Source organism: Ranitomeya imitator, chromosome 4 (genome assembly GCF_032444005.1).
Source record: "Ranitomeya imitator isolate aRanImi1 chromosome 4, aRanImi1.pri, whole genome shotgun sequence".
NCBI lineage: Eukaryota > Metazoa > Chordata > Amphibia > Anura > Dendrobatidae > Ranitomeya > Ranitomeya imitator.
Window position 1 is genome coordinate 318239079 of NC_091285.1, and position 25407 is coordinate 318264485.

At 40.3% G+C, this 25407-nt stretch overlaps 1 protein-coding gene across 2 annotated transcripts in view; it reads left to right on the forward strand.

The window, feature by feature from the left end:
* Positions 1-25407, forward strand: part of KCND2 (potassium voltage-gated channel subfamily D member 2) — a 757023-nt gene that overhangs the window by 604546 nt on the left and 127070 nt on the right. Inside the window, exons 3-4 of one of the 2 annotated variants that reach the window (XM_069764865.1) lie at positions 1933-2034; positions 18057-18152. In XM_069764865.1, the coding sequence (XP_069620966.1) occupies positions 1933-2034; positions 18057-18152 (198 nt within the window). The remainder of the gene's footprint in view (positions 1-1932; positions 2035-18056; positions 18153-25407) is intronic. The other variant, XM_069764866.1, reaches the window with a different exon arrangement.

A 25407-nucleotide genomic window follows, 5' to 3' on the forward strand; every position in this document is an offset into this window, starting at 1 on the left:
CTATCATGAAGTACAATATGTCACGAGACAACTTTCTCAGAATCACTAGGATCCATTGAATCATTCCAGAGTTATTACTTCATAAATTGTTGATGGTCAGAATTGAAAAAATGTCCTTGTTAGGAAGAAGAAAACAGGCTTCGGGGTGAAGGGGTTAAGACTATTTGCAAAGTTGATTCATTTTTTTCTAACCATAGATGCATTGCATCATTGAAAAATGTTTGCATAGGCAAATATAGAATAAATTGGTTTTCAAACTTAATTTTTTTTTAAAATGAAAATAAATGAAGACTTTTAGATGTGCTTCCATGCAAATAGCCTCTTCTAACCGGAAGGAGGCTGAGTCTCTAGTGCCATCTATTAGAAATACCCACTCTCTCATGCTGTTTAATCCTTTAAGGATTCTAGCCACATTACACCTGTGGTGTCTAATTACATTGGATATACAGTGTTTACAACTGCAGTAAATTTGTTGGTTTCTTTCCCTTCATTTGTCAGTGAAATGTATAAGAGGCCTATAGTCTGGCTTATTTCAAAACCGAAGCCAATCCCTTTCTCCATCAATGGTGGTGCAGAAACAGAGAAGGGGGCTGGCTTAGCTGCTAACAGGCTGTCCTTCCCCTCTCCCACCCCATGCACGTCGCTGACACAGGAAGTGAGAAGAACGTTCTTTATTGTGTCAAAACAAAGCTAGATGGAACTGCTGGCACTTGTAACCAGCCATGATATATCGGCACTTAGGCGCCTTTCGTATGGACCAGTGTTTCCCAAACTCCAGTCCTCACGGACCCCACGGGTCATGCTTTCAGAATTTCTTTAGTATTGCTCAAGTAGTGCAAGTATCATCAAGGCATAAAGGATTGTCTCACCTGTGCAACACTATGGAAATCCCGAAAACATGACCCGTGGGGTCCGTGAGGACTGGAGTTTGGGAAACACTGGTATGGACAGATAATTAATAAGATTCTGCTTTTTTTCACTTTAAACAGATTAAAACTCTTTTTTCTGTTGGATGACACCTTTGCGCTCCACTTCCAGCTAATTAATAACTGTAAAATCAGGCATCATTGTCACATAACTTTATTACATTTTTCGCCTATTTTATTGCATCTTTACCTCCTCATATTATTTTGACTGTGTAGATCGATGTTACATTTATTAATTTCCATTAGGCATGCGGACTGTCATTTCAAGTAGTAATAAGTAGAATGCATTTTATGTCTGCGGATTCCACATGCAAAAACCACTAAATAACAACTAGCTGGATTTACTGCACACCCGTGTTTCATGTCAGATCTCAATATGTGTAATGCGGCACGTATGCCGATCTGACATGTGTGAACATACTTATATTACACTTGTATTGGATGGGTTGTGTCCGATTGATTCATCACCACCTCCATGGGGTGGTCTCGTGAACTGTTATCCCAGCTTGTTGCTGTCGAGGAGGGGGGTCCCTTGTTCTGTAAGAGACATATTGAATATAATACCACATTCCACTTGCAACAGGCACAGGAAGGGTAATGTCTGGTCAGATAAGGATTCCTTCTGCAAAGCTGCCGGTGTGCTGCGAGCGCCGAGAGCAGAAGCTAATGAGACAACCGATTTATTGTCCCCCAGTTTTAATGAACATCCGGTATGATTTTGAGCTGACTTGTCGTGAGCATCCACACAAGTTATAGCATCCTGCATACGAGTAACAATGTGTCAGCTTGTCTCCAGGTAGCAACAGAGATTTTTCTCCACACCAAGAAGACAAAAAAAAAATGAACTGAAAAATAAGTGAAAACTTCATGGATTTAATAACTAAAGATATATTGGAAAGATCCTGGATTATTAGGAGGAGCTTTATTACATAAATTCTATACAGTTAAACAGTAATGGTCTATGCGAGAATTTTTTTTTCTTAAAAACTGTGTCTTTATTTTACAGAAAGCAAGACTGGCAAGAATCCGGGTGGCGAAAAGTGGAAGTGCTAATGCTTACTTACAAAGCAAGCGCAACGGTTTAATGAGCGAGACGCTACAGGTGAAAGTCAGTTCTTTTCCATTGCTTAGTTTCTTCTTTTCCAACGTTTGAATATAAATGTAAGGATAGATGTATAGTAGATAGATTCATTCCAATGCATAAAGAAGCCTTGCCAAATTTGTTTATAATGGTCCAACCACTGGAATCTCAACTGATACCTAGAACAGGGCTCTGAAATGGTCAGTCAGTATGTGCTGCCGCTCCATTTGCTGCCTATGGGACTGCCGGAGATTTTCTAGCACTCCAATACACAAGTAATTTAAGAGACTCAATCCTGGGATTAGTGGTGGTCCCACCTGTCAGACCCCCACTGATCAGCTCATTATCAAATATCCTGTAGATAGGCGATAATTTGCAAACTTGGCAATAAAACTTCATTAAAAAATGTTCTGCCATTTGGTTTCTACAGCCTGTATGCATCACAGTGCAGACTGCAGTATGACATAGCAATGAATTAGTTACTGAGTTCTTTCTGATGTCACGGTTTGTAACCCTTATTTGTGAGCGTATAAATGATCTTCTAAGCTGATTTATGAGAAAATCAAAGTTCATAAATGAGTTTAGAAGATTGTTTAATTAAAAGGGCTTAAATTGCCATGATTTAAGTTACCTCATGTCCCAGCAATTGTGGCAGGAGCCTTGCTGTATATTATAGGTCTGGACCTGCTGCCAATTGTGTGGGCACAGCAACTGTGATGGGCACTATAAAGATTTATTGACACTTTGCCCAGCACAGATAAAACAGCTAATTACTGTACAAGATAGGATACGAGATTTAAAACAAGGGACGGCCCAAAAAAGTATTTCTTGTATGTATTTTAAAAGCTAAAAGTCCAAAGTCTGTATATACATAAAAGTCACCATAATCGTATGGAAACGTCTGCGTTAGAGGTTTCTTAGATTTGTAATTACTGGTTATAATTGGCTGTTATCATCGCTCTGTAAAATTCTCCAATACTTATTTTATGTTTTGAAAACCATGATTATTATTTAATGCTATGAAGCAGAAAATTGGATCATATCTTATGTGTGCATGTGTTGGTATTTGTATATGTAAGTCTGCAAGTTGCTGAAAAAAAAACCATCCAGATTAGGGTCCAATTAAAATGCCACAAACAGAAAGGAATAAAGCAAAAACTAGAGAAAATTGACTGGATGCAAATTGTCTTCATATCGAATTTCATGAATCAATTTGCGAATTGATTTGTGCAAATTTTGGCATTATTTTACACATTGCCAATTATTACCTTAGGGCAGCTGGACAGGTTTAGCGATAAAGTCTTGCAACTGTCACATCAGGAGGGAACATGCAAGCCAATATAAAAGCTGAAGAAGAAAATGAAGCAGCTATTTTTGTGTGATATAGGCTGTAGAGAGGAACTCAAAGCCAAAGCTCCGCACTAGAGATGGAGAAAGGGCTAAAACATTGGACAACTACTCAAGACAGAACTGGTGTGCAACTGTAGCACTAAAGATAGAGAAGTAGTCTGTGAATAATACGTAGGTTCCATTGATAGGGGGAGAGAAATATAAATTAGTGAAAACAGCAACAAACTCGATGTGATTGATCAGTGATATACTCAACTGTAACTTGGACCTTGTCCTGCTGCTTGGGAATAACACATTTTGTCTTCCTTCGTTAATCACTATAAATCAGGATTGCGGTTCAAGGTACTCAGCACAATTTTTTTCCTGAAAAAAATCAGTGATAGTCAAAGTGTGCTTGCTTGTAACTAGTGATAAGCGAGTGTTCTGAGTTTTTGCATTTCTTGTGCAATTCTTTTTTTGAAGAAGTGAATATTTATTTTTTTAAACAATCCTTAACAATCAAGACATATAAGTAATTACGACAAAAATACCGTGCCCTGTTGCTGGTTCTGGCTTTTGGGATGTGTACCTAACTAGAAATTTTTATATGTTATATTGGGTTGTACTTTATTAGAACAATTTTTTTTAAATATACATGATTTACTTTTTACATATTTGTTTCACTAGTGCAGTTTGTCAACCGTACATGCAACAAAAATACTGCAGTCTTTTGCCTCATTTTGCTTTTGCAACCTACCAATGTAGCATCTTTTGTTAGAGCCTTGTTTTCAATAAAGGAAGGATAGTGTTTTTAAAAATTAAAAAAGTTAAGTAAACACATTCATTGTTAGCATACCTTTTTTACTAGTGCATTTTGCCAACTGTTCATTCCACATCGATAATGCAGGCTGTTGCAGGATTTTTTTTTTGTAGCTACTAGAGATGAGAGTTTCAATTTGCCAACTTCACCTACCTGGCATTTTTTGTTATGTCCTTTTAGGATTTTTTTTTAATCAAAATAGAAGAAAAAAAATAACAAAAATCTATACTGGTACTGTGCAGGTCTGTTATTGCACCTCTGTACCATGAGCTGATAGATCACTAGGCTTTTGAGCCATCACTAGCATTTCCTGTTCAGTCTTTAGTTAGTCAATGGTTGAATAACTGTGGCTGAACATTTTTGCAAACATTAATTATACTTGTGTGTAAAATGCATAATAAGAGAAAAATGGCAATGACAATGTATGGGGTAGTGTGAAAGAAAAAAAAGCATACCAAGGCTAAGCATATGGGAATACCACTCGCACAATCCATCAGTATTCCTACCAAATGCAGCTCAAAATTGGCCTCCTTTTCCAAGCAGAACAGTGGGGAGGAAGTGGAGAACATGATAGAATTTGATGATGTTAACTCTGACAGCAACATCTTCAGTGTTCCGCATAGTCCACCTCTACCATCACCATAACAGTTAACCTTTTACATTCCAGACTTTCTATTCCATCAAAAACACTTGTATTTGTTTTGCATTCTGGAGGTTAAGGAAGATATTCCAATACAACTACTTTTTCCAGTTGATTTATTGAATGAGATGGACAGTCAGCATTTGTTATCAGATGACACTGTGCTGCAGAAGCGTGTCAGCTTTGCCAGTAAACAGTGGAGGCAACTTGCATCCAAAATATTCACAGAGGCAAAATCTGCTTCTTCTGTGGTCTACTTAGGGGCAGGTGATGCTGCATATGCTGCAGGTAGAGGAGCTTTAACTGTACTTTAATGTCTGGTAATGGTCGTAGTGGTAGTGGTTCATACATGCTAGTATATCAGATGAGGAAGTTCTTTTCCATCTTGGTGACAGACTAATCTTTGGCAGTCTGCACACTCTGCAGTAGTGAAATAAGCCATGAACATCCAGACTTAAATAGACAAAGAACAACAGCTCTATGTTACATGAAGTGGCGTCACCGGCTCATTTGGGAATGGCAAGCTGGCCAGCAATCTCTGCAACACCTCTCTTCACTCTTATTTTTCTGGTAACTAGGGTGCATCTTCAAGTAATCATTACTAACATTGTCATTTACATCTTCTGCATGTCGTACACAGACTTCTCCTCTTCATCATATACCACCTTTCCGTCACGCTGCCAGATATCCAATCCCTGATTGTGTGTCGAAGAAGGTATACAATTATAGTAAACCCAACTTCACTCTTTTTGTTCGTGAAAGGTGTAGCTCTGTCAACAGACAAGTTATTCTTCTGTAACAAATCTACCTCTTTATTTCCTACCATAAACTGCAATAGGCATTGCCATGAGTGACATTGGTTAGCACTTAAGTTTGAGCAATGCAACTCCTGCCATCTGCACACACGTCATGGATTTAATTGTGCAAAATTACTTTAAGAACTATACCTGCTTATAGCCAGGAAAAAGTCTAACAATGTTAACTGTTCTTAATTGGCAAAGCATGCCCTTTAGGAAGAAAAGCAAAACATTCTTGCCTCATGATTTGCTATGTTGCAATCCACTGAAATTCAAAACTGCATATTTTGAAGCATCTGTAAAGTGGTGACTGATTATATCATGCAGCTGGAAAACTGTAGGTTGGGTTACTTTGAAATCAGCCATTGACAGCTGAGGAGGGTCACGTATTGCCTACTGAAGCAATTCAAAGAATCTATTTAACTTGTCAGTAGGGAGAACTCATATGTATCTTGGAAATATACTCACTTGAATGCAACAGGGTATGGAGAAAGATCAGAATCTTCTACATGTTCATTGCTGCCCTTGGCGATTAGGGATGCTCAAAGTCAGTGTTACATGCAGCATAATGTGAAGAATGGGATGGAACGAAATAACAACTACAGGTGGATGTGGATGGAGAGATCGAGTTATCTCAGAGACAGACAAAGAACAAGGCTCACAGAATGAAACTAATGAAGACTAAGATACCCCTATCCACATCTTGTATAGCCAGTGCTCCTCTGACTGTGCCATCGGTAAGGTTAGGACAAGTAGCAATGGTAGAAGCAGCAATTGCAATATACAGTATATGACATGATGGGCAAAATATTTTATCCACCAACACGTGAGGGGGGCCAGTGCCATAGTTGTGGCTGAGAGTACATGTTTATACATGCCCCGGTCTCCCGCCACATGAAAACAATGATCGTACCTGTCTCTCCATTTTCCGAACCATCAGGGTCACCTCTTGTCTGTTGCAGTCTCACTCCCGTCGATTGCACACAAATAGAATCGAAGTCCAGTTCCAACTTTAAATGAGTAACTTTACTGGTTTCCTTCCTCAGCACGTTCAAATCATTTACAGCATTGGCATAGGGTTTCACACAGTTTACATCCTTCACTCTCCCTGTGCTCTCCCTCAGGTCCTTCAGCATGTTTCCAGATCGTACCATCTTGTCCGGTATCACAGTGTCCTCCCTGTCCAGCTTCACAACATTTATGAGTTCCCCTATCCGTATCGCAAAAGACATAAGGGCATCTGCCCACGTAGTAAGCTGCCACATGATAGAGCCACCTGCATTCCTGTGCTGCTGCAATTTCTGGCCTACCGGCCTTGGACGACTGGGCTTCTAACTTTAATGTTATGGAGCTGACCACCCTGTCCGGGCTCTAAGGCCCTACTGAACTAATGCCGGATGCTCCCAGACTTACCCGCAGTTAGCTCCTCCTATGTTAACTATTTACAGGGTTAAACTAGTTAATCCCAATGTGCCCCCTCTAGTGGACCAACATAGGTACTATGCTTTCTCTAACATTCTATATACATATAGCAGCATACAGGGCAACAAGAACATAACCAGACAAATAAGGTATACATGACAATATTTACAGATCAATAAAGCAATTGGGGTACAGGGCAGTCTCTGTGACCCCCTACACTCCTCCTTCCTTTAAAGATGGTCATCCCTGACCATATAACGATTCAAAACTTTAATATTTTTACATTCCAGTACTCCACGGAGGGAGAAAAACATATGAACAAGGTAGATTAACTAGCTCAACGTGAGTAGGGTCCTTTCAACATATCATAAGAGTTCATTCTCTTAAAATTGTGCCTGATTCTCAGTGCCCAGGTATACCTGCAGTCCATTAGGTTCTGGTCCCGTCCTTTCACAGGACCCAAGCATATACGCTGTCCATCAATAACCTTTTCTTTTCTTACCCTGCTCCTTGTTAACAGGACCTGTTTGTCAAGTCATCAGTCTATGAGGGCTTTACCCCCTTCCTTTGTGTAAAACACTGCCCTTCCTTCACATGTGTGCTGTCTGTAGCTGAGGTACAGTCTGTTGCCACAGCCACACACATTCTATTCCAAGTACAAGGGCAAGGTCCTGCCATCCAGCAGGAAAAGTGGAACGGGTACAACAAAACTGGAGTAAAAGGGAAATAACACACAGTCAACGTTTTTACCGTGACCCGGCCTGGTCACGCTACACCCGGATTTGGGGTGCTGCAGGGCTCCTTTGCCTATAAGGATGCGGAACAGTCCCATTATTAGCAAACTGTGCAACGAGCACTAGTGAAATTCAAACATCTGAGCCGTATGTAGTTCAGTGGCATGCATCCCATGCCGCTTTGTCAGCTTTCGGGCTCCATGACCGGGTTCAGGCTGAGGACTCTGCAGCCACAGACATCGTGGGTTGCCAGGACATTGCAGAAGCAGGGCCTGGCTGGGCAGCAGCAATGGAACAGGGAGCTGACTGAGCCTGTTCCGGGCCCGCATACAGCTCTAAATCATTTTCTGACCACAGCCTTACGGCCACAGCATAATACCGGCGAGGGCCATCCTCCCTGTAAAAATTGACCCAATCTTCCTCATGCAAGGGTCTGCCAAATTTCATGGAGGCAGCATTTACGTAGACTTTTGCGTTGGTCTCCATCTCACGTATTAAACCATAGTCCTGGTCTACGTCCTTGTACACCAGCTGTCCACTGGTGCGTCGTCCAGCCATAGTGCTCCCTCCAAATTGGCCCAGCTCCACCCATACCTCCTTCTTCTGCTGTTTTTCAAATGTATCACCTTCTTTATCCAGGCGGCCTGCCTGGGGATGGGAAAGGGCCCTCCACCGCTTGATGGAAGCGTGATGTGCTGAGGGACGAGATGTTATTGGACGTGGGCCTGCTTTCTGAGGTTTGGGTCGAGGTACAATCCAGCCTTCTGGGATCAGGGACTGAGGTACACTCACCACCTCCTGCTCCAGCATCCTGGCCACGCCCATCCCGTGACCATTGGATTCTTCTGCCGATACAGCTGTGCACAACGGCTCCCGATGAAGAAGTTCTGGCACGGCCTCCATTTCCTGTGCAGGCTCCTCCGGGGCAGTCGCTGCTTCCGGTTCACCTGCCTCCAGCTCCCAATGGCGTCCTGGCTCCTGATGGCGTCCTGGCTCTGACTCCTCTGCAGGTACGGGGAAACAGTGGGTCCAAAATTCATCGGCGACTCCCCTTTTTCATCCAGTCAGGCCTTCTTTTCTTCTTGCCACCACATTCAACGTGGAGTATGACGCCATGGAAACAGATACAGGAGTGGTCCATTGCTACCAGTGCCGTTTCTCCCAATGACACCATGCAGTTGCACCCTGGGTTTTCTTCTGGGCCCCACCCGTTCCAAGGTGGGGTCACTCCCAGCCACTCTACCCATTTCTCTGTAATCTGTGGCAAGGGACGAGGTTTTCTTCTTTTCAAACATGCCCACCATGGGCGGCCACTATTCACCAGTTTAGGCCCCGGCTCCACCAGGCAGATTTTCGCATCATCTCTGAGTCAGGATGCCCACAAGGGGTGGAAACAAAGTTGTCATCCTCTATCTACGTGCCATTTTCTGCCATCTTCAAAGCTGACATTTTTGTCATAATCCAAATGTCAGTCACGTCCATGTTATCAGTCACATCCAGGGTATCTTCATCTTTCTCTATCACATCAATGGCATTCCCATATCGCAAGGCTGTGGGATCTTGCCGCAATATGCCAAGTGTGAGGGGGCCAGGGCTGTAGTAATGGCTGAGAGTACTTGTTTATACGCACCCTGGTCTCCCATCACATGAAAACAATGTCCTTTTGTCAGCGTGCCTGTCTCTGCATTCTCCGAAACATCAGAGTCACCTCTAGCGTGTTGCGGGCTAACTCCCATCGATTGCGCACAAATAGTGGCAGAGTCCAATTCCAACTTTAAATGAGTAACTTTACTGGTTTCCTTCCTCAGAACGTCAAAATCATTTACAGCATCAACATAGCGTTCCACACAGTTTACATCCTTCACTCTTCCTGTGCTCTCCCTCATGTCCTTCAGCATGTTCCTGGGTCATACTGTCTTGCTCGGTACCGAAGCATCCTCCCTGTCCAGCTTCACAACCTTTAGGGGTTCCCCTGTCTGTTTCACACTAGACATAAGGGCATCTGCCCACATAGTAAGCTGCCACATGATAGAGCCACCTGCATTCCTGTGCTGCTGCAATTTCTGGCCCACTGGCAATTTCTGGCCCACTGGCCTTGAACGACTGGGCTTCTAGCTTTAACGTTACGGAGCTGACCGCCCTACTGAACTAATGCCTGATTCTCACCGACTTACCCGCAGATAGCTCCTCCTATGTAAACAATTTACAGGGTTAAACTAGTTAATCCCAATGTGCCCCCTCTTGTGGACCAACTGAGGTACTACGCTTTCCCTAACATTCTATATACGTATAGCAGCATACAGGGCAACTTGAACATAACCAGACAAATGAGGTATATATGACAATATTTACTGATCAATAAAGCAATCACTTAATTGGGTCGTGTTTGGGGTACAGGGCAGTTTCTGTGACCCTGTACAGCTGCAACATCCTGATGCACTTCAGCAAACAGTTGCCTGCCGAACTGTGCCTTAGAGTCTGTAGACTGTCTGTCTGTCTGCAAAACACAAACAAGGTGGATATAATGAAGGGGCAGGGAGCCAGAAAATCACTAATCCACCATTCAGTGTGAGTAAAGGTTGAAGTATCTGCAAGTAGCTTCTGGTCATGTAAAATGCTCAAGTAACATGACTCAGTAGCAGAGATATATCAGTAGCAGAGGCTCGAGTTTGAGGAAAGTGCTGAAGATGTGACAGTACATTTAACAGGTAAATATATAGGGAAAAAGAAGAATTGAATATCAGTACACTAGAGAACATAGGGAGTTTGTGGGGTGATATAATAGCCAAATAGGATGATTATTTGTAGAGGCACATCACACAGTCCCCAACTTTGAAAGATAAGAAAGAGAGACCCACACTGCAGTGCGTGTAGCGCACCACACAATTTATGTTTTACACTAAATTATTTCCCTAACCTACCCTACTACATTATGTGTGATAGTAATATGCCACCCAGTACATTCCTGGACACAGAGTACACCACCTCCACAGTGTATTCCTCCATACATGGCCTACAGCCTCCCACACATAGTATGCTGCTGTCAATGTCGCACACATGCAGTTTCAACTCCCTGCAGAGGCCCTACACAATATGATGCTTATCACAGTGTTTTCCCCCCAGCTCCCTACACACAGTATGATGCCCCACAGCCACCAACACACAGTGTAATGCACTCACAGTCCTTCTCCCCACACAGTATGATATCCCAGTGATATCCTGATATGAGGTAGGAGACATCATACTTCAACTGTGGTGGAATCATACTGTATGTGGGAAACACTGTGGGAGCATGTTCTCCATGAGGATGGGGGCATCATATTGTATGTGTGGGGACACTGTGGGGGCATCATACTGTGTGAGACCATGCAAAGGTTATTGCAGTGAGTGAGAACACTAATGCTTTTCACTTTTTGAAATGAGGACACATAGAAATAATTGGATGAGATTAGATGAGTGGTTTAGTGTCAAAACAAATTGCCCAGGCCCACAATTTATATACCTCCAAACTGTGAGGTATGCCAATACAGCAGAGGTCTGGAATGCTCTTCTGCCAATCCTCCTCCTGCTCCTACCTGGGTGCCGCATTGACTATGTTGTACTGTATGCTGGAAAGTGCCATTCAGCATCATTCAGGACATAATATTCACAATGGCTGTAACGTGCCAATCCTATATAGCCATCACATTACACAGCAGTACCTGTGAGGACACAGTACATCGGTAGCATTGATCTCAGGTGTCTACACTCATCATCCATTACAATCATGTAGGTAAATGAAACGTGGGCTCTTCGAGAGGGTCCCCACTTTGAATTTTTCCCAGGGTTTCAATTTCTTTAAAATTAACTCTGCTGACAAGACCCAAGACAAAGATATGCACCTCATTTTTTGTTTAGGGAGTAATGAGTTATCTGCAGAGAATTGGCTTTAATGTAAGTAGGTTATCTATTTACAGGTAAGTATTATTGAGCAGTTTAATATATCTCGTCTTACGGAGCTGCTGTTACCAGTCATCAGCAGATGTAAAGTTCAGACAATAAACAGATGTTTCATAGAATTTTTTCTCGAACAGAACATTGGCTGGTGTTGATTTCCTGTCACAATTCAATCCATCATATAACTGTTAAATATTCATGTCTGATTATGTCTACAGGTAGATTAAATGAACAGCAGACCTGGCATGTACAGTGAATACATAAGCATCAGTTGTTATTCCTCTAACTCTCCCTCATATTAACAAATTGTATATTGCCCAAACAATTACAATTAAGCATATGTGGAAGTAATCCAGTACATGAGTAGTAAATTTATTAGCAGCTAATTTTTCCTAAAACCTCATAATGCGTGTAAGCATGTAACATTGGTGTGTTAGACTTATTTACTAATCGTTTTTAGCAGGAAAACACTAACAAAATGGAAAAAATATTTATTTTTTTTAGATGAATTAATCTCTTTAATATAAATACAAATATGGTATGGGTAGATGAATGGTAAAAAAATGCACTGATGTCTAAATGAGCCCTTAGACTGATGGAAGGTGTGCTTAATCAAATATGGAGGTAGTAGCCAAAATTTCTGCGGCCATTTTACAGGAATTTCACAGTGATCAAATTGCAAATTATTTGAATTTACCTGGATCAACAAATTCCTAAAAAATTGCAACAAACAAAGACCAGTTCTCTAATCTGGAGCAATGGCAGCTAACATGTGGAGGGAGCATTTCAATAAGGGATGGATGAGCTGGCAAAAATTACCAGCAGTTGATCCCACTTAGAGCTTTTGATGTACTGACAGGCCTGGATTTTACGGTTACTGAAATCATAATAGTGCCCTAAAAAAACATTGTCTGATAATAGTTGTACTTAAAATAAAAACATAAAATTTGATGTGATTTTTCTGGATTGAAATCTATATAAAATCAGTGTCCCATTGTCTGCATTGGGGAAGAAATATACCATATACGTGGAGTCTGGTGGAGCATGTCACAATTTCTTTATTTTGGATTTTTATGGAATTCCAATGAAAAACGCTTGTATAAATTTTAGGGTTTACAAAGGCTCAGTAGAGTCCTCACACATCTTTAGCACAGTCCTACAGCAACGTTGTACACAACAGTCATAATACGGCAATGTGCCTTATGGACGGATGACATTGAGGTGATAACAACACAACAGTAAATTGCTTAGTTTTACCACTAGTTTCCGAATAGATAAACTGGCAGGTGAACAAAAGCCGATTAAAGAATACATTTGTCCTACAAATAACCTGATATCTCAAATGCCTCATCACCATACATGCAGAGGTCATACATTGATCCTCCAGCTTGATTGTTTCAATAAAGTATTCCAGACAATTTGAGCAATATAGCAAAAACCTGCAGGCACAAAGACAATCCTCCTCAATATTTATAGCTTACGACATATAGAAGGTTATCACAGAATAAGAAAACCATAGTTTGAAATCAAGGACTAAAAATTGAACTTTGTTGATTCAGCTATCACCAAGTAGTGCAACTGAAAAAAAGCTGTAAAAAGCGATCATTGATTTGTATGTCACTCGGAGTTGTCATTTACTCAGCAGAATTTAGAAGGGTAAAAATCCTGGAAGCTACATTCATGCATCATTATGACCATCTGCACTTAAAGACAGTGTACTGTATGACATCAGAAAAAGGAGCTGTTTTTTTCATTTAAGAAAAAGTGCCATTCTTGTGTATGAGCTATTGTCCGGTTCCTGCAACACCAGGGGAAGAATAAACCCAGAATGAATTGCACAATGTATCTATAGAAATTCCATCTATCTCAGCTGCGTGTTATTTCATTCTCTTCTAGCATCTAGTGCAGATGGAAAAGTAATATACAGAGATTGTTTAAAGTTACAGTTACTAGGTGCAATGACAGCAGACGATACAAGACATTAGGGTACTTTAATAAGCTGGAAATACAAGAGCAAGTTGACATACACTGTAGGCAAGCTATTTGTGGTTAGCAGCAGAGATCAGGCAGGTTTCATGGAACAAGAGGAATGCAGTCAAACATGTCAGGAATTAGGGTCAGATAGCTGTGATAAGGAATGCAAAATCACATAATCCCACATATACAGTGGGTACGGAAAGTATTCAGACCCCTTTACATTTTACACTCTTTGTTTCATTGCAGTCATTTGGTGAACTCCAAAAAGTTAATTTTTTTCTCATTAATGTACGCTCTCCACCCCATCTTGACTGAAAAAAAGCAGAAATATAGTATTTTTTGCAAATTTATTAAAAAAGAAAAACTGAAATATCACATGGTCATAAGTATTCAGACCCTTTGCTCAGTATTGAGTAGAAGCACCTTTTGCGCTAATACAGCCATGAATCTTCTTGGGAATGATGCAACAAGTTTTTCACACCTGGATTTGGGGATCCTCTGCCATTCTTCCTTGCAGATCCTCTCCAGTTCCATCAGGTTGGATGGTGAACGTTGGTGGACAGCCATTTTCAGATCTCTCCAGAGAAGCTCAATTGGGTTTAGGTCAGGGCTCTGACTGGGCCAGTCAAGACTGGCCACCAAGTCATTCTGAAGCCACTCCTTTGTTATTTTAGCTGTGTGCTTAGGGTCATTGTCTTGTTGGAAGGTGAACCTTCAGCCAAATTTGAGGTCCAGGGAACTCTGGAAGAGGTTTTCATCCAGGATATCTCTGTACTTGGCCACATTCATGTTTCTTTTAATGACAACCAGTCATTCTGTCCCTGCAGCTGAAAACACCCCCATAGCATGATGCTGCCAACAACATGTTTCACTGATGGGATTGTATTGGGCAGGTGATGAGCAGTGCCTGGGTTTTCTCCACACATACCGCTTAGAATTATCACCAAAAAGGTCTATCTTTGTCTCATCAGACCAGAGAATCTTATTTCTCATAGTCTGGGAGTCCTTCATGTGTTTTTTAGCAAACTCCATGAGCTTTCATATACCTTGCACTCAGGAGAGACTTTCGTCTGGGCTCTCTACCATAAAAACCTGACTGGTAGAAGGCTGCAGTGGTAGTTGACTTTGTGGAACTTTCTCCCATCTCCCTAATCCATCTCTGGAGCTCAGCCACAGTGATCTTGTTGTTCTTCTTTACCTCTCTCACCAAGGCTCTTCTCCCACAATTGCTCAGTTTAGCTGGATTACCAGGTCTAGGAAGACTTTGATTGATCCCAAACTTCTTCCATTGAAAGATTATATAGGCCACTGTAGTCACTGCTAGTAAGTAGTAACTGCTGACACACTTCAGTCACATGAGGCTTAGCATTATCATGCATCAGAAGGAACCAAGGGCCCACTGCATCTGCATATGATCTCACAGTTGGTCTAACGATCTCATCACAATACCTAATTACCTAATGGCATTCAGAGTGCCTCTGACTATAACCTGGAGGGCTATGCGGCCCTCCAAAGAAATGCTTTCCCACACCATTACTGACCCACAGCCAAATTGGTCATGGTGGAGGATGTTGCAGGCATCAGGACATTCTCCATGGCATCTCAAGACTCTATCACATCTGTCACATATGCTCAGAGTGAACCTTCTCTCATTCGTGAAGAGCACAGGGCACTAATGTCGAATCTGTCAATCTTGGTGTTCTGTGGCAAATGCCAATCACCCTGCACGGTGTTGGGCCCTCATGGGATTTTATTGACCTGCTGGAGGTCATTTTGCAGGGCTCTGGCACTGCTCATCCTGTTCTTCCTTGCACAAATGAGGAGTTAGCAGTCCTGTTGCTGGGTTATTGCCCTCCTACAGCCCACTCCACATCTCCTGGTCTACTGCCCAGTCTTCTGGTATCTGCTTCATGCTCTGGACACTATGCTGACATACACAGCTACCCTTTTTGTCAGAGTTCACACTGATGTGTCATCTTGGATAAACTGCACTATTTGAGCAACTTCTGTGGGTGTAGACACTGCCTCATGCTGCTGTACAGTATCTCTAGGGGTGAGAGTAATGACAAAATGTAAAAGTGACCAAAACAACAGCCAAAAAGGGTGAGAACAGAGAAATAGTTTGTGGTCCCCCCCTGCAGAACCACTCCATTATAGGGGTTGTCGCTCTAATTTCCTGTCATTTCTACCTGTTGTGTGTTTCATTTGCACAACAGCAGGAGAAATTGATTCACAGTCGGTGTTGCTTCATAACAGAACAGGTTGATTTCAGAGAAGTGTGCTGACTTGGAGTTGCATTGTGTTGTTTGTGTTCCCTTTATTTTTTATCTATGTATATGTACAGTATATCAAAAAGTGAGTAGACCCCTCACATTTTTGTAAACACAGCTGTGCTCAAAAGTTTACATACCCTGGCATAATTTTTGCTTTGTTGGCCTTTTTTCAGAGAATATGAATGATAACACCAAAACCTTTTCTCCACTCATGGTTAGTGGTTGGGTGAAGCCATTTATTGTCAAACTACTGTGTTTTCTCTTTTTAAATCATAATGACAGCCCAAAACATCCAAATGACCCTGATCAAAAGTTCACATACCCTGGTGATTTTGGCCTGATAACAAGCGCAGAAGTTGACATAAAATGAGTTTGAATGGCTACTAAAGGTAACATCCTCACCTGTGACCTGTTTGCTTGTAATCAGTGTGAGTGCATAAAAGCTGAGTGAGTTTCTGGGATCCAGACAGACTGTTGCATCTTTCATTCTTTCATCGAGCCACTGATGTTTCTGGATTGTGAGTCATTGGGAAAGCAAAAGAATTGACAACGGATCTACAGGAAAAGGTAGTTGAACTGTATAAAACAGGAGAGTGATACAAAAAGATATCCAAGGAATTGCGCATGGGACATACTTGGATGTTCCAACATGACAACGATCCAAATCACAAGGCCAAGTTTACCTGTCATTTGCTACAGCAGAGCAAAGTGGAGGTTCTGGAGTGGCCCTCTCAGTCTCCTGACCTCAATATCATTGAGCCATTGTGGGGAGATCTCAAGCGCATAGTTAATGCTAGACAGCTCAGGAATTTACAAGAATTGGAGTCTTTTTGCCAAGAAGAGTGGGCAGCTTTACTATCTGAGAAAATAAGGAACCTAATCCACAACTATCACAAAAGACAGTACACGGTATTAAGAAATGGGGTATGTGAACTTTTGATCAGGGTCATTTGGATGTTTTGGGTTGCCATTACAAATTAAAAAGTGAAAGCACAGTAGTTTGACAATAAATGGCTTCACCCAACCACTAACCATGAGTGGGGGAAAACTTTTGGTGTTATCATTCATATTTGCTGAAAAAAGGCCAAGAAAGCAAAAATTCTGCCGGGGTATGTAAACTTTTGAGCACAACTGTATATTATTACATTTTTTCATGTTAATGCACTGAAGATATTTTAATATTTTAATATTGTAATACAGTGTGCTTGTGTATCTAGCTTGCCACCAATGAGAACCACGCTCAGTGAGATTTAGGGTATGTGCCCATGATCAGCAACTGCTGTGGGTTTGATGTTGCATATTTATGCCGCGTCAAATCCACAGCGGCCAGCTGAGACAGCATAGTGGATAGGATTTCAAGAAATCCCATGTCCACTATGCATCCATGGTCGACTGCGGATCACTCATTGAGAAGGACATGCAGCGCATCTTTCCAGACCACAGCATGTCAATTTTGTTAAGTCTCCGCAAGAGAGAAACTTCCGCTTGGTTATTTAGGGGGAGAAGGGTTTTAACCAAAATATTAAAAATGTATACATGCTGAACATCCATGTTATGAGAATAATGTTTTGTAAGCAAGTAAATAAAATAGAGAATCAAAGCAATTATTACATTTCAAAAATAAAAGCTGAAAAGTAATTAGTTTCTATAGTATTGGCATAGAAAAAAATATTGCCTTAGGTCCATATTGTGCCGTAATAATACAAGTCTTCAGATAATTTTCAGAAAGAAAAAATCAATGAGAGATCTTCTTCAATACATTTGGTATATTAAAGTATTTATAGAGGCTAAATGCAAGAGGAGCAAGGCCAAAAGGACATGGAAGATTTGTTACATGCTCTTCTGCTCCCTTGATTCACATAGCAAATCAAAACTGTGCATACTGTACGCTAGAAGCTAGATGCATATGTAGTAGTGTCTAAAGAGGCACCATAGAAATAACGGATTGCTTTAATATAAGTCAATATGACTACATGGGAATTGAAAAAAAAAATCTTTAAAAATGTGAATTGTTCTTTCTTTATTAATGTAAACATATAAGTTTTAGCTTTAATATTTGATTCGCATTTATATTTTAAAAAGTAGCTGAAAGTTAAAATATTGTATTTCTCTGATTTACAGGGTTCCAGGGAAGAGGAACAAGCTCTTGTTACCAAAACCGGATCTACATTTGCAACACAGCATCACCACTTGCTTCACTGTCTGGAAAAGACCACGGTAGGGAAATTGAAACAATTTCCTTTTGTCGAAAACAGAATAACATGAGCTTTATTCCAGATGAGCTACAGTCGCACTTGAAATTGTTTACTGTCTTGCTATGCCGAGACAATCGCTGAGTCCAATTCTTTTTTTTTTTTTACATTACATTATTTTTTTTATCCAAAGAAGAATTATCGTTGACCTTACTGTGCCCTTTATCATTTATGTTTTAACATTTTTCGAAGTTAGTTTTTGTGTAACAGTCGTCTCCCTTTAAAAGTTAATCTATGAAGCATGATTTAGTAAAGTAAGACATTTTTAGCATTATTTTATAACATTTATTTTTATCTTTTAATATAATTTACAGCTACATGTAAAATGATTTAACATTTAAAAACAAAAACACCTTACCTGTACGTTGGCTGCACTACAGATATAAGCAATATTACAAATAAATAAATATATACATATATATAAATATATATATATATATATATATATATATTACAAAATAATATTAAAATGTAAAATTATAATAGAAAATACAGAATATAAACAACCACTAAAAATGTTTTTCTGGAAGGTGGAATTTGGCCATGTTGCAGGCTGGTCTTCTGCAGGTAAGGTGGACAAAAGTTTCCTGCTCACACATGGCGTTCTTTCTTGTAGAATTTGTTAACAAATACTACAAAAACAGTACCAGATAACTGTGGGGGAGTATTGAATTTATCTATCTTATTAACTCTACACATTATCCAGGTGAAGTCATACTAGCCACAACTAAGTAGAAGATACCCCAACTGATGCCAATTATCTCTATACCTGCTCTCTCCCCAGAAAAAACACCATCTGCCTTATAAAGTATGGCCCCCACTCTAACTTTCTGAATATATTGTTTTATTTTTCTTGTATTGATCCAGCACGCAGTCTGTATATTAGTCAATTCTCCTGCACAGCTGTATTTCCAAATGTGTTGAATGAGTTTTCTGTCTTCCTGAGAAATTTGTCCAAAGAGGTAAAATATGAAGAAAAAAAATAATAATAATAATAATAATAATAAAAGAACACATACAACCCCTGGCAAAAATTATGGAATCACCGGCCTTGGAGGATGTTCATTCAGTTGTTTAATTTTGTAGAAGAAAAGCAGATCACAGGCAGGGCACAAAACTAATATAATTTCAAATGACAATTTTCTGGCTTTAAGAAACACTAAAAGAAATCAAGAACAAAAAATGTGGTAGTCAGTAATGGTTACTTTTTTAACCAAGCATAGGAGAAAAACTATGGAGTCACTCAATTCTGAGGAAAAAAATTATTGAATCATGAAAAACAAACAAACAAAAAAACAATCCAAAACATCACTAGTATTTTGTTGCACCACCTCTGGCTTTTATAGCAGCTTGCAGTCTCTGAGGCATGGACTTAATGAGTGTCAAACAGCACTCTTCATCAATCTGGCTCCAACTTTCTCTGATTCCTGTTGCCAGATCAGTTTTGCAGGTTGGAGCCTTGTCATGAACCATTTTCTTCAACTTCCACCATTTGCAGGCCGTGACATTGACCATATGTGTCTTTTTCAAGGAATGTTTTCACAGTTTTTGCTCTATGGCAGGTTGCATTATCATCTTGAAAAATGATTTTATCATCTCCAAACATCCTTTCAATTGATGGGATAAGAAAAGTGTTCAAAATATTAACATAAACTTGTGCATTTATTGAAGATGTAATGACAGCCATCTCCCCAGTGCCTTTACCTGACGTGCAGCCCCATATCATCAATGACTGTGGAAATTTGCATGTTCTCTTCAGGCAGTCATCTTTATAACCACAAAAAAACAAAAGATAATCAGCTCACCTGAATATCGGCTATTCCACACCTGTTCCTGCACGGAAAAGTTGAGCACTCAGTCCACAGAAAAATCGATGAATCCAGCAGGAATGTAGTAAAATCACTAAATTTATTTCTTCATTTTTTTTTTAAAAGGAAAGGGTTGTATCCTATGGTACACCACTTGTAAATAAGTATAATTTATTACAGCATTATGCACACATGGCAGCCTTCTTCCGACTAACGTCTTAGAACGCTGCCATGTGTGCATAATGCTGTAAGAAATTATACTTATTTACAAGTGGTGTACCATAGGATACAACCCTTTCCTTTTTCTAAAAAAAATGAAGAAATAAATTTAGTGATTTTACTACATTCCTGCTGGATTCATCGATTTTTCTGTGGACTGAGTCATCTTTATAAATCTCATTGGAACGGCACCAAACAAAAGTTCCAGCATCATCACCTTGCCCAATGCAGCTTCGCGATTCATCACTGAATATGACTTTCATTCAATCATCCACAGTCCACGATTGCTTTTCCTTATCCCATTGTAACCTTGTAACCTTTTCTGTTTAGATGTTAACGATGGCTTTTGTTTAGCTTTTCTGTATATAAATCCCATATCCTTTAGGTGGCTTCTTACAGTTCGGTCACAGACGTTGACTCCAGTTTCCACCCATTCGTTCCTCATTTGTTTTGTTGTGCATTTCCTGTTTTGGATGCTTTGACGTCTGCCTTGGTCTACAAGTATGTTTGCCTTTAACAACCTTCCCATGTTGTTTGTATTTGGTCCAGATTTTTAGACACAGCTGACTGTCAACAACCAACATCTTTTGCAACATTGCATGATGATTTACCCTCTTTTAAGAGTTTGATAATCCTCTCCTTTGTTTCAATTGACATCTCTCGTGTTGGAGCCATGATTCATGTCAGTCCACTTGGTGCAACAGCTCTCCAAGCTGTGACCACTCCTTTTTAGATGCAGACTAACGAGCAGATTTAATTTGATGCAGGTGTTAGTTTTTGGTATGAAAATTTACAGGGTGATTTCATAATTTTTCCCTATGCCTGATAAAAAAGTAACCATTACTGACTACCACAATTTTTGTTCTTGATTTCTTTTAGTGTTTCTTAAAGCCAGAAAGTTGCCATTTGAAATTATTTTAGTTTTGTGCCATGTCTGCTTTTTTTCTTCAAAATTAAACAACTGAATGAACATCCTCCAAGGTCGGTGATTCCATATTTTTTGCCAGGGGTTGTACTAGCTGGATAAATCTCAATGCCACTTAAATGCTGATAGTCCAGTCTTCCTCATTGAGCTCTGTTTGCTTGGGTGCAGCACTGACTGGCTTATGTTCCATTAACCCCTTACGACCTCCACTGTACTATTACTGCAGAGGTCGGATCCCCTGCTTTGATGTGGGCTCCGGCTGTGAGCCCACCTCAAAGCCGGGACATGTCAGCTGTTTTGAACAGCTGACATGTGCCCACAATAGCGGCAGGTGAAATCACGATTCACCCACCGCTATTAACTAGTTAAATGCCGCTGTCAAATGCTAACAGCGGCATTTAATCGGTGCTTCTGGCCGCGTAGCCGGAAATGAGCGAATCGCCGACCCCTGTCACATGATCGGGGGTCAGCCATGCGTCGGCATAGCAACCAGATGTCTCCTTGAGACCTCTATGATTGCTGATGCCGGCTTGCTGTGAGCGCCACCCTGTGGTTGGCACTCATAGCAAGCCTGTAATTCAGCTACATAGCAGCGATCTCATGATCGCTGCTATGTTGCTGAGCGGATCAGGCTATGTCAGCTTCTAGCCTTCCATGGAGGCTATTGAAGCATGGCAAAAGTTTAAAAAAAAAAAGTTTTAAAAAAAATGAAAAAAAAAAAAATATATAAAAGTTTAAATCACCCCCCTTTCGCCTCATTCAACAATAAAAAAAATCAAACCTGCACATATTTGGTATCGCCGCGTTCAGAATCGCCCGATCTATAAAAAAAAAAGGATTAACCTGATCGCTAAACAGCCTTTGAAACAGAATGTTTCAGTGAATCTTGTCCACAGTGATGTATCATTGAGGACAAATGGTGGATGAAGTGGTCACATGTGTTAATATGGCACAACATCGCTACAGTCAAGTAAACAGTGACTGATAAGAAGGCAGGACTGATACGTCAAATTGTTACATATTCAGTAAACAATTGAGAGGTGTTAAATTGGAGTAGTTCCCATAGCTGGTACCCCCACGGATCACAAGGACTGGAAACTGTGATGTGGCTGCAAAAGGAGTTGAATGTTTATGACACTAAGATAGCCTAGTGCAGTACATATTCAGTATCACATAGCTCCCAACCATCCTGAATTCAGTAGGACTGTCCCGACACATCAGGGCTTTGTCCATACTTCTAATACTCAACTGTCTCAAACACCCTGTGGCTCCTCCTCGTCGGAAGGTGGGGCCACATCTCCCTTCACCAACATAAATGAAATAATCTATTCCCTTCTTCTCCTGTGATCTTGTTTCATCCGTACTCAAACTCACAACTCCATGTTCACAGGCAGCAGCTCTAGCTATGAGCCACAGACCACATTGATAAATATTGGAGAATTTGGTATTCTCAAGCTGTATTCCATACAATAATCCCAGAAGCAGATTATACTGGTATATAGAGATACATTGCATACAGCAGTGTATTTCTATGTTTCTGTATTCTACAGGTGAAGAAAAAGTCAGTGTGAGGAGCTGGCCATGGATTTAAGACTATTGGACCAATGAACATAGAGCGCAGTCCACAGCTTTAACCACTAAAAATATTGAGAAATAACTATAAAAATGTAATTTTTCTTTCTTTGTGAGTCTCCATGGGACTTGAAGCCACAACGTCTATCCTTACAGGCAGCTAAAGCTAAAGTGATGTCACTGGGAGAACTTTGTGTACTTGATCTGTAATGCAGGCATGGGAGCAGCACATGACAGAACGGGGGCACAAGATGGGAGCAGCACATGACAGGATGGGGATGCAGGATGGGAGCAGCACATGCCAGAACGGGGGCGCAGGATGGGAGCAGCACATGACAAGATGGGGATGCAGGATGGAGCAGCACATGACAGAATGGGGGCGCAGGATGGAGCAGCACATGACAGGATGGGGACGCAGGATGGAGCAGCACATGACAGGATGGGGACGCAGGATGGAGCAGCACATACCAGGATGGAGACCATATACCAACGGGTACGGCGTAGAACGGGTTCAATAGCTAGTTGAATATAACAGTGTATTTCTATGTCTCTGTATTCTAGAGATGGAATAAAATATTTTTTTTCTTCCTATAAAATTACTAAAAAAAAATGAAGCAATTACAATAATGTCAGGTTTAATGCTCTTTTTTAAGAAAAATAATAAATATCACAAATAAGCAAATAACATGGACATATTTGGTGTCTCTGTAATCGTAACAACTGGCACAACAAAGCAATTAGATTATTAATTACGGAGACGGTGAATGACGTAAAAAAAATGGCGTGATTGATATTTTTCTCTATTAAATCCATAAAAAATGTTATAAAATGTAACGCTGAGGCTGTTTTCACATGTAAAGTAAATTTTGCTTTTATTCTGTAGGTTTTCATACCACTCAGCGGAATTGCAATCTTCTCTGATTATTGCGGGTTTGCTGCTTTTATTTTATGCATGTTTTTCCATATTTGATGTGTTTTTACTCCAGATTTAATTCTGCATTTTTAATGCCTTTTTAATAGTACAGAAAAGCTTTGATTCTCCATTTAAAAATGCAACTGTGTTTTTTCATTCCTTGTATTTTTTCAGACCCCACATAGAAGCCTAACCGCACAGTTCAGCAGTGTCTTTAGACACACCAAGGGTGGAGTTTCCACTTTGCTTGGACATTTATGCTGTGTTCACATGTAGCGTAAAAGCTGCTTATTTTCTGCTGCTTTTTTTGCACAGATATTCTGCTGCATTTAACTGTCCAAGCAAAGTGTGTGTGATGTCAGGATCACTGCTCCTGCTGTGTGTTTCTCTGCAGGCTTCTATGTGTAGCCTAACAAAAAGCATCTAAATAATTGCAGTCACTTTTTTTAAGTGCAGTATCAAAGGTTTTCTATACTAGAAAAAAACATTAAAATGCAGACTCACATCTGCATTAGAAACTCATCAATTAAGGAGAAAAAAGGCATAAAAAATCAGCAAAAATTCAATAATTAGAGAAGATTGCGTAGTTTGGTGGGAAAAGAAAATAAGACACAGTATTTCCGCTATGTGTGAACAAGGCCTTACAGACACAAAGAAGCCAGAGATAATAGAAGGACAACATTCAAACTTGGATGAAGTAAATAAATCTTCTTTTATTACGCCAAATACATTGCTCAAGCTTGGATGATGTCCTTCTATTCTACAGTTGTGGCCAAAAGTATTGACACCCCTGCAATTCTGACAGATAATACTCAGTTTCTTCCTGAAAATGATTGCAAACACAATTTTTTTGTTATTAGTATCTTCATTTAATTTGTCTTCCTGGAGCAGAACAATATTGTATCATACAATTATTAGGTTCTGTAGAAGGACGTAGATCTGGGTATTTATTATGATGGAATATAGGCTGAACTGGATGGACAAATGTCTTTTTTTCGGCCTTACTAACTATGTTACTATGTTACTATGTTACTATGTCTTAAATGAAAAAACACAAAAAGAATTGTCCTTAAGCCAAATTGGATATAATTCCACACCAAACATAAAAAAGGGGTGGACAACATTTATTGGCACTGTTTGAAAAATCATGTGATGCTTCTCTAATTTGTGTAATTAACAGCACCTGTAACTTACCTGTGACACCTAACAGGTGTTGGCAATAACTAAATCACACTTGCAGCCAGTTGACATGGATTAAAGTTGACTGAACCTCTGTCCTGTGTCCTTGTGTGTACCACATTGAGCATCAAGAAAAGAAAGAAGACCAAAGAACTGTCTGAGGACTTGAGAAACCAAATTGTGAGGAAGCATGAGCAATCTCAAGGCTACAAGTCCATCTCCAAAGACCTGAATGTTTCTGTGTCTACCGTGCGCAGTCTCATCAAGAAGTTTAAAGCCCATGGCACTGTGGCTAACCTCCCTAGATGTGGATGGAAAAGAAAACTTGACAAGAGATTTCAACGCAAGATTGTGCAGATGTTGGATAAAGAACTTCGACTAACATCCAAACAAGTTCAAGCTGCCCTGCAGTCTGAGGGTACAACAGTGTCAACCCGTACTATCCGTCGGCGTCTGAATGAAAAGGCACTGTATGGTAGGAGACCCAGGAAGTCCCCACTTCTTACCCCGAGGCATAAAAAAGCCAAGCTGGAGTTTGCCAAAACTTACATGAACAAGCCTAAAACGTTTTGGAAGAATGTTCTTTGGTCAGATGAGACAAAAG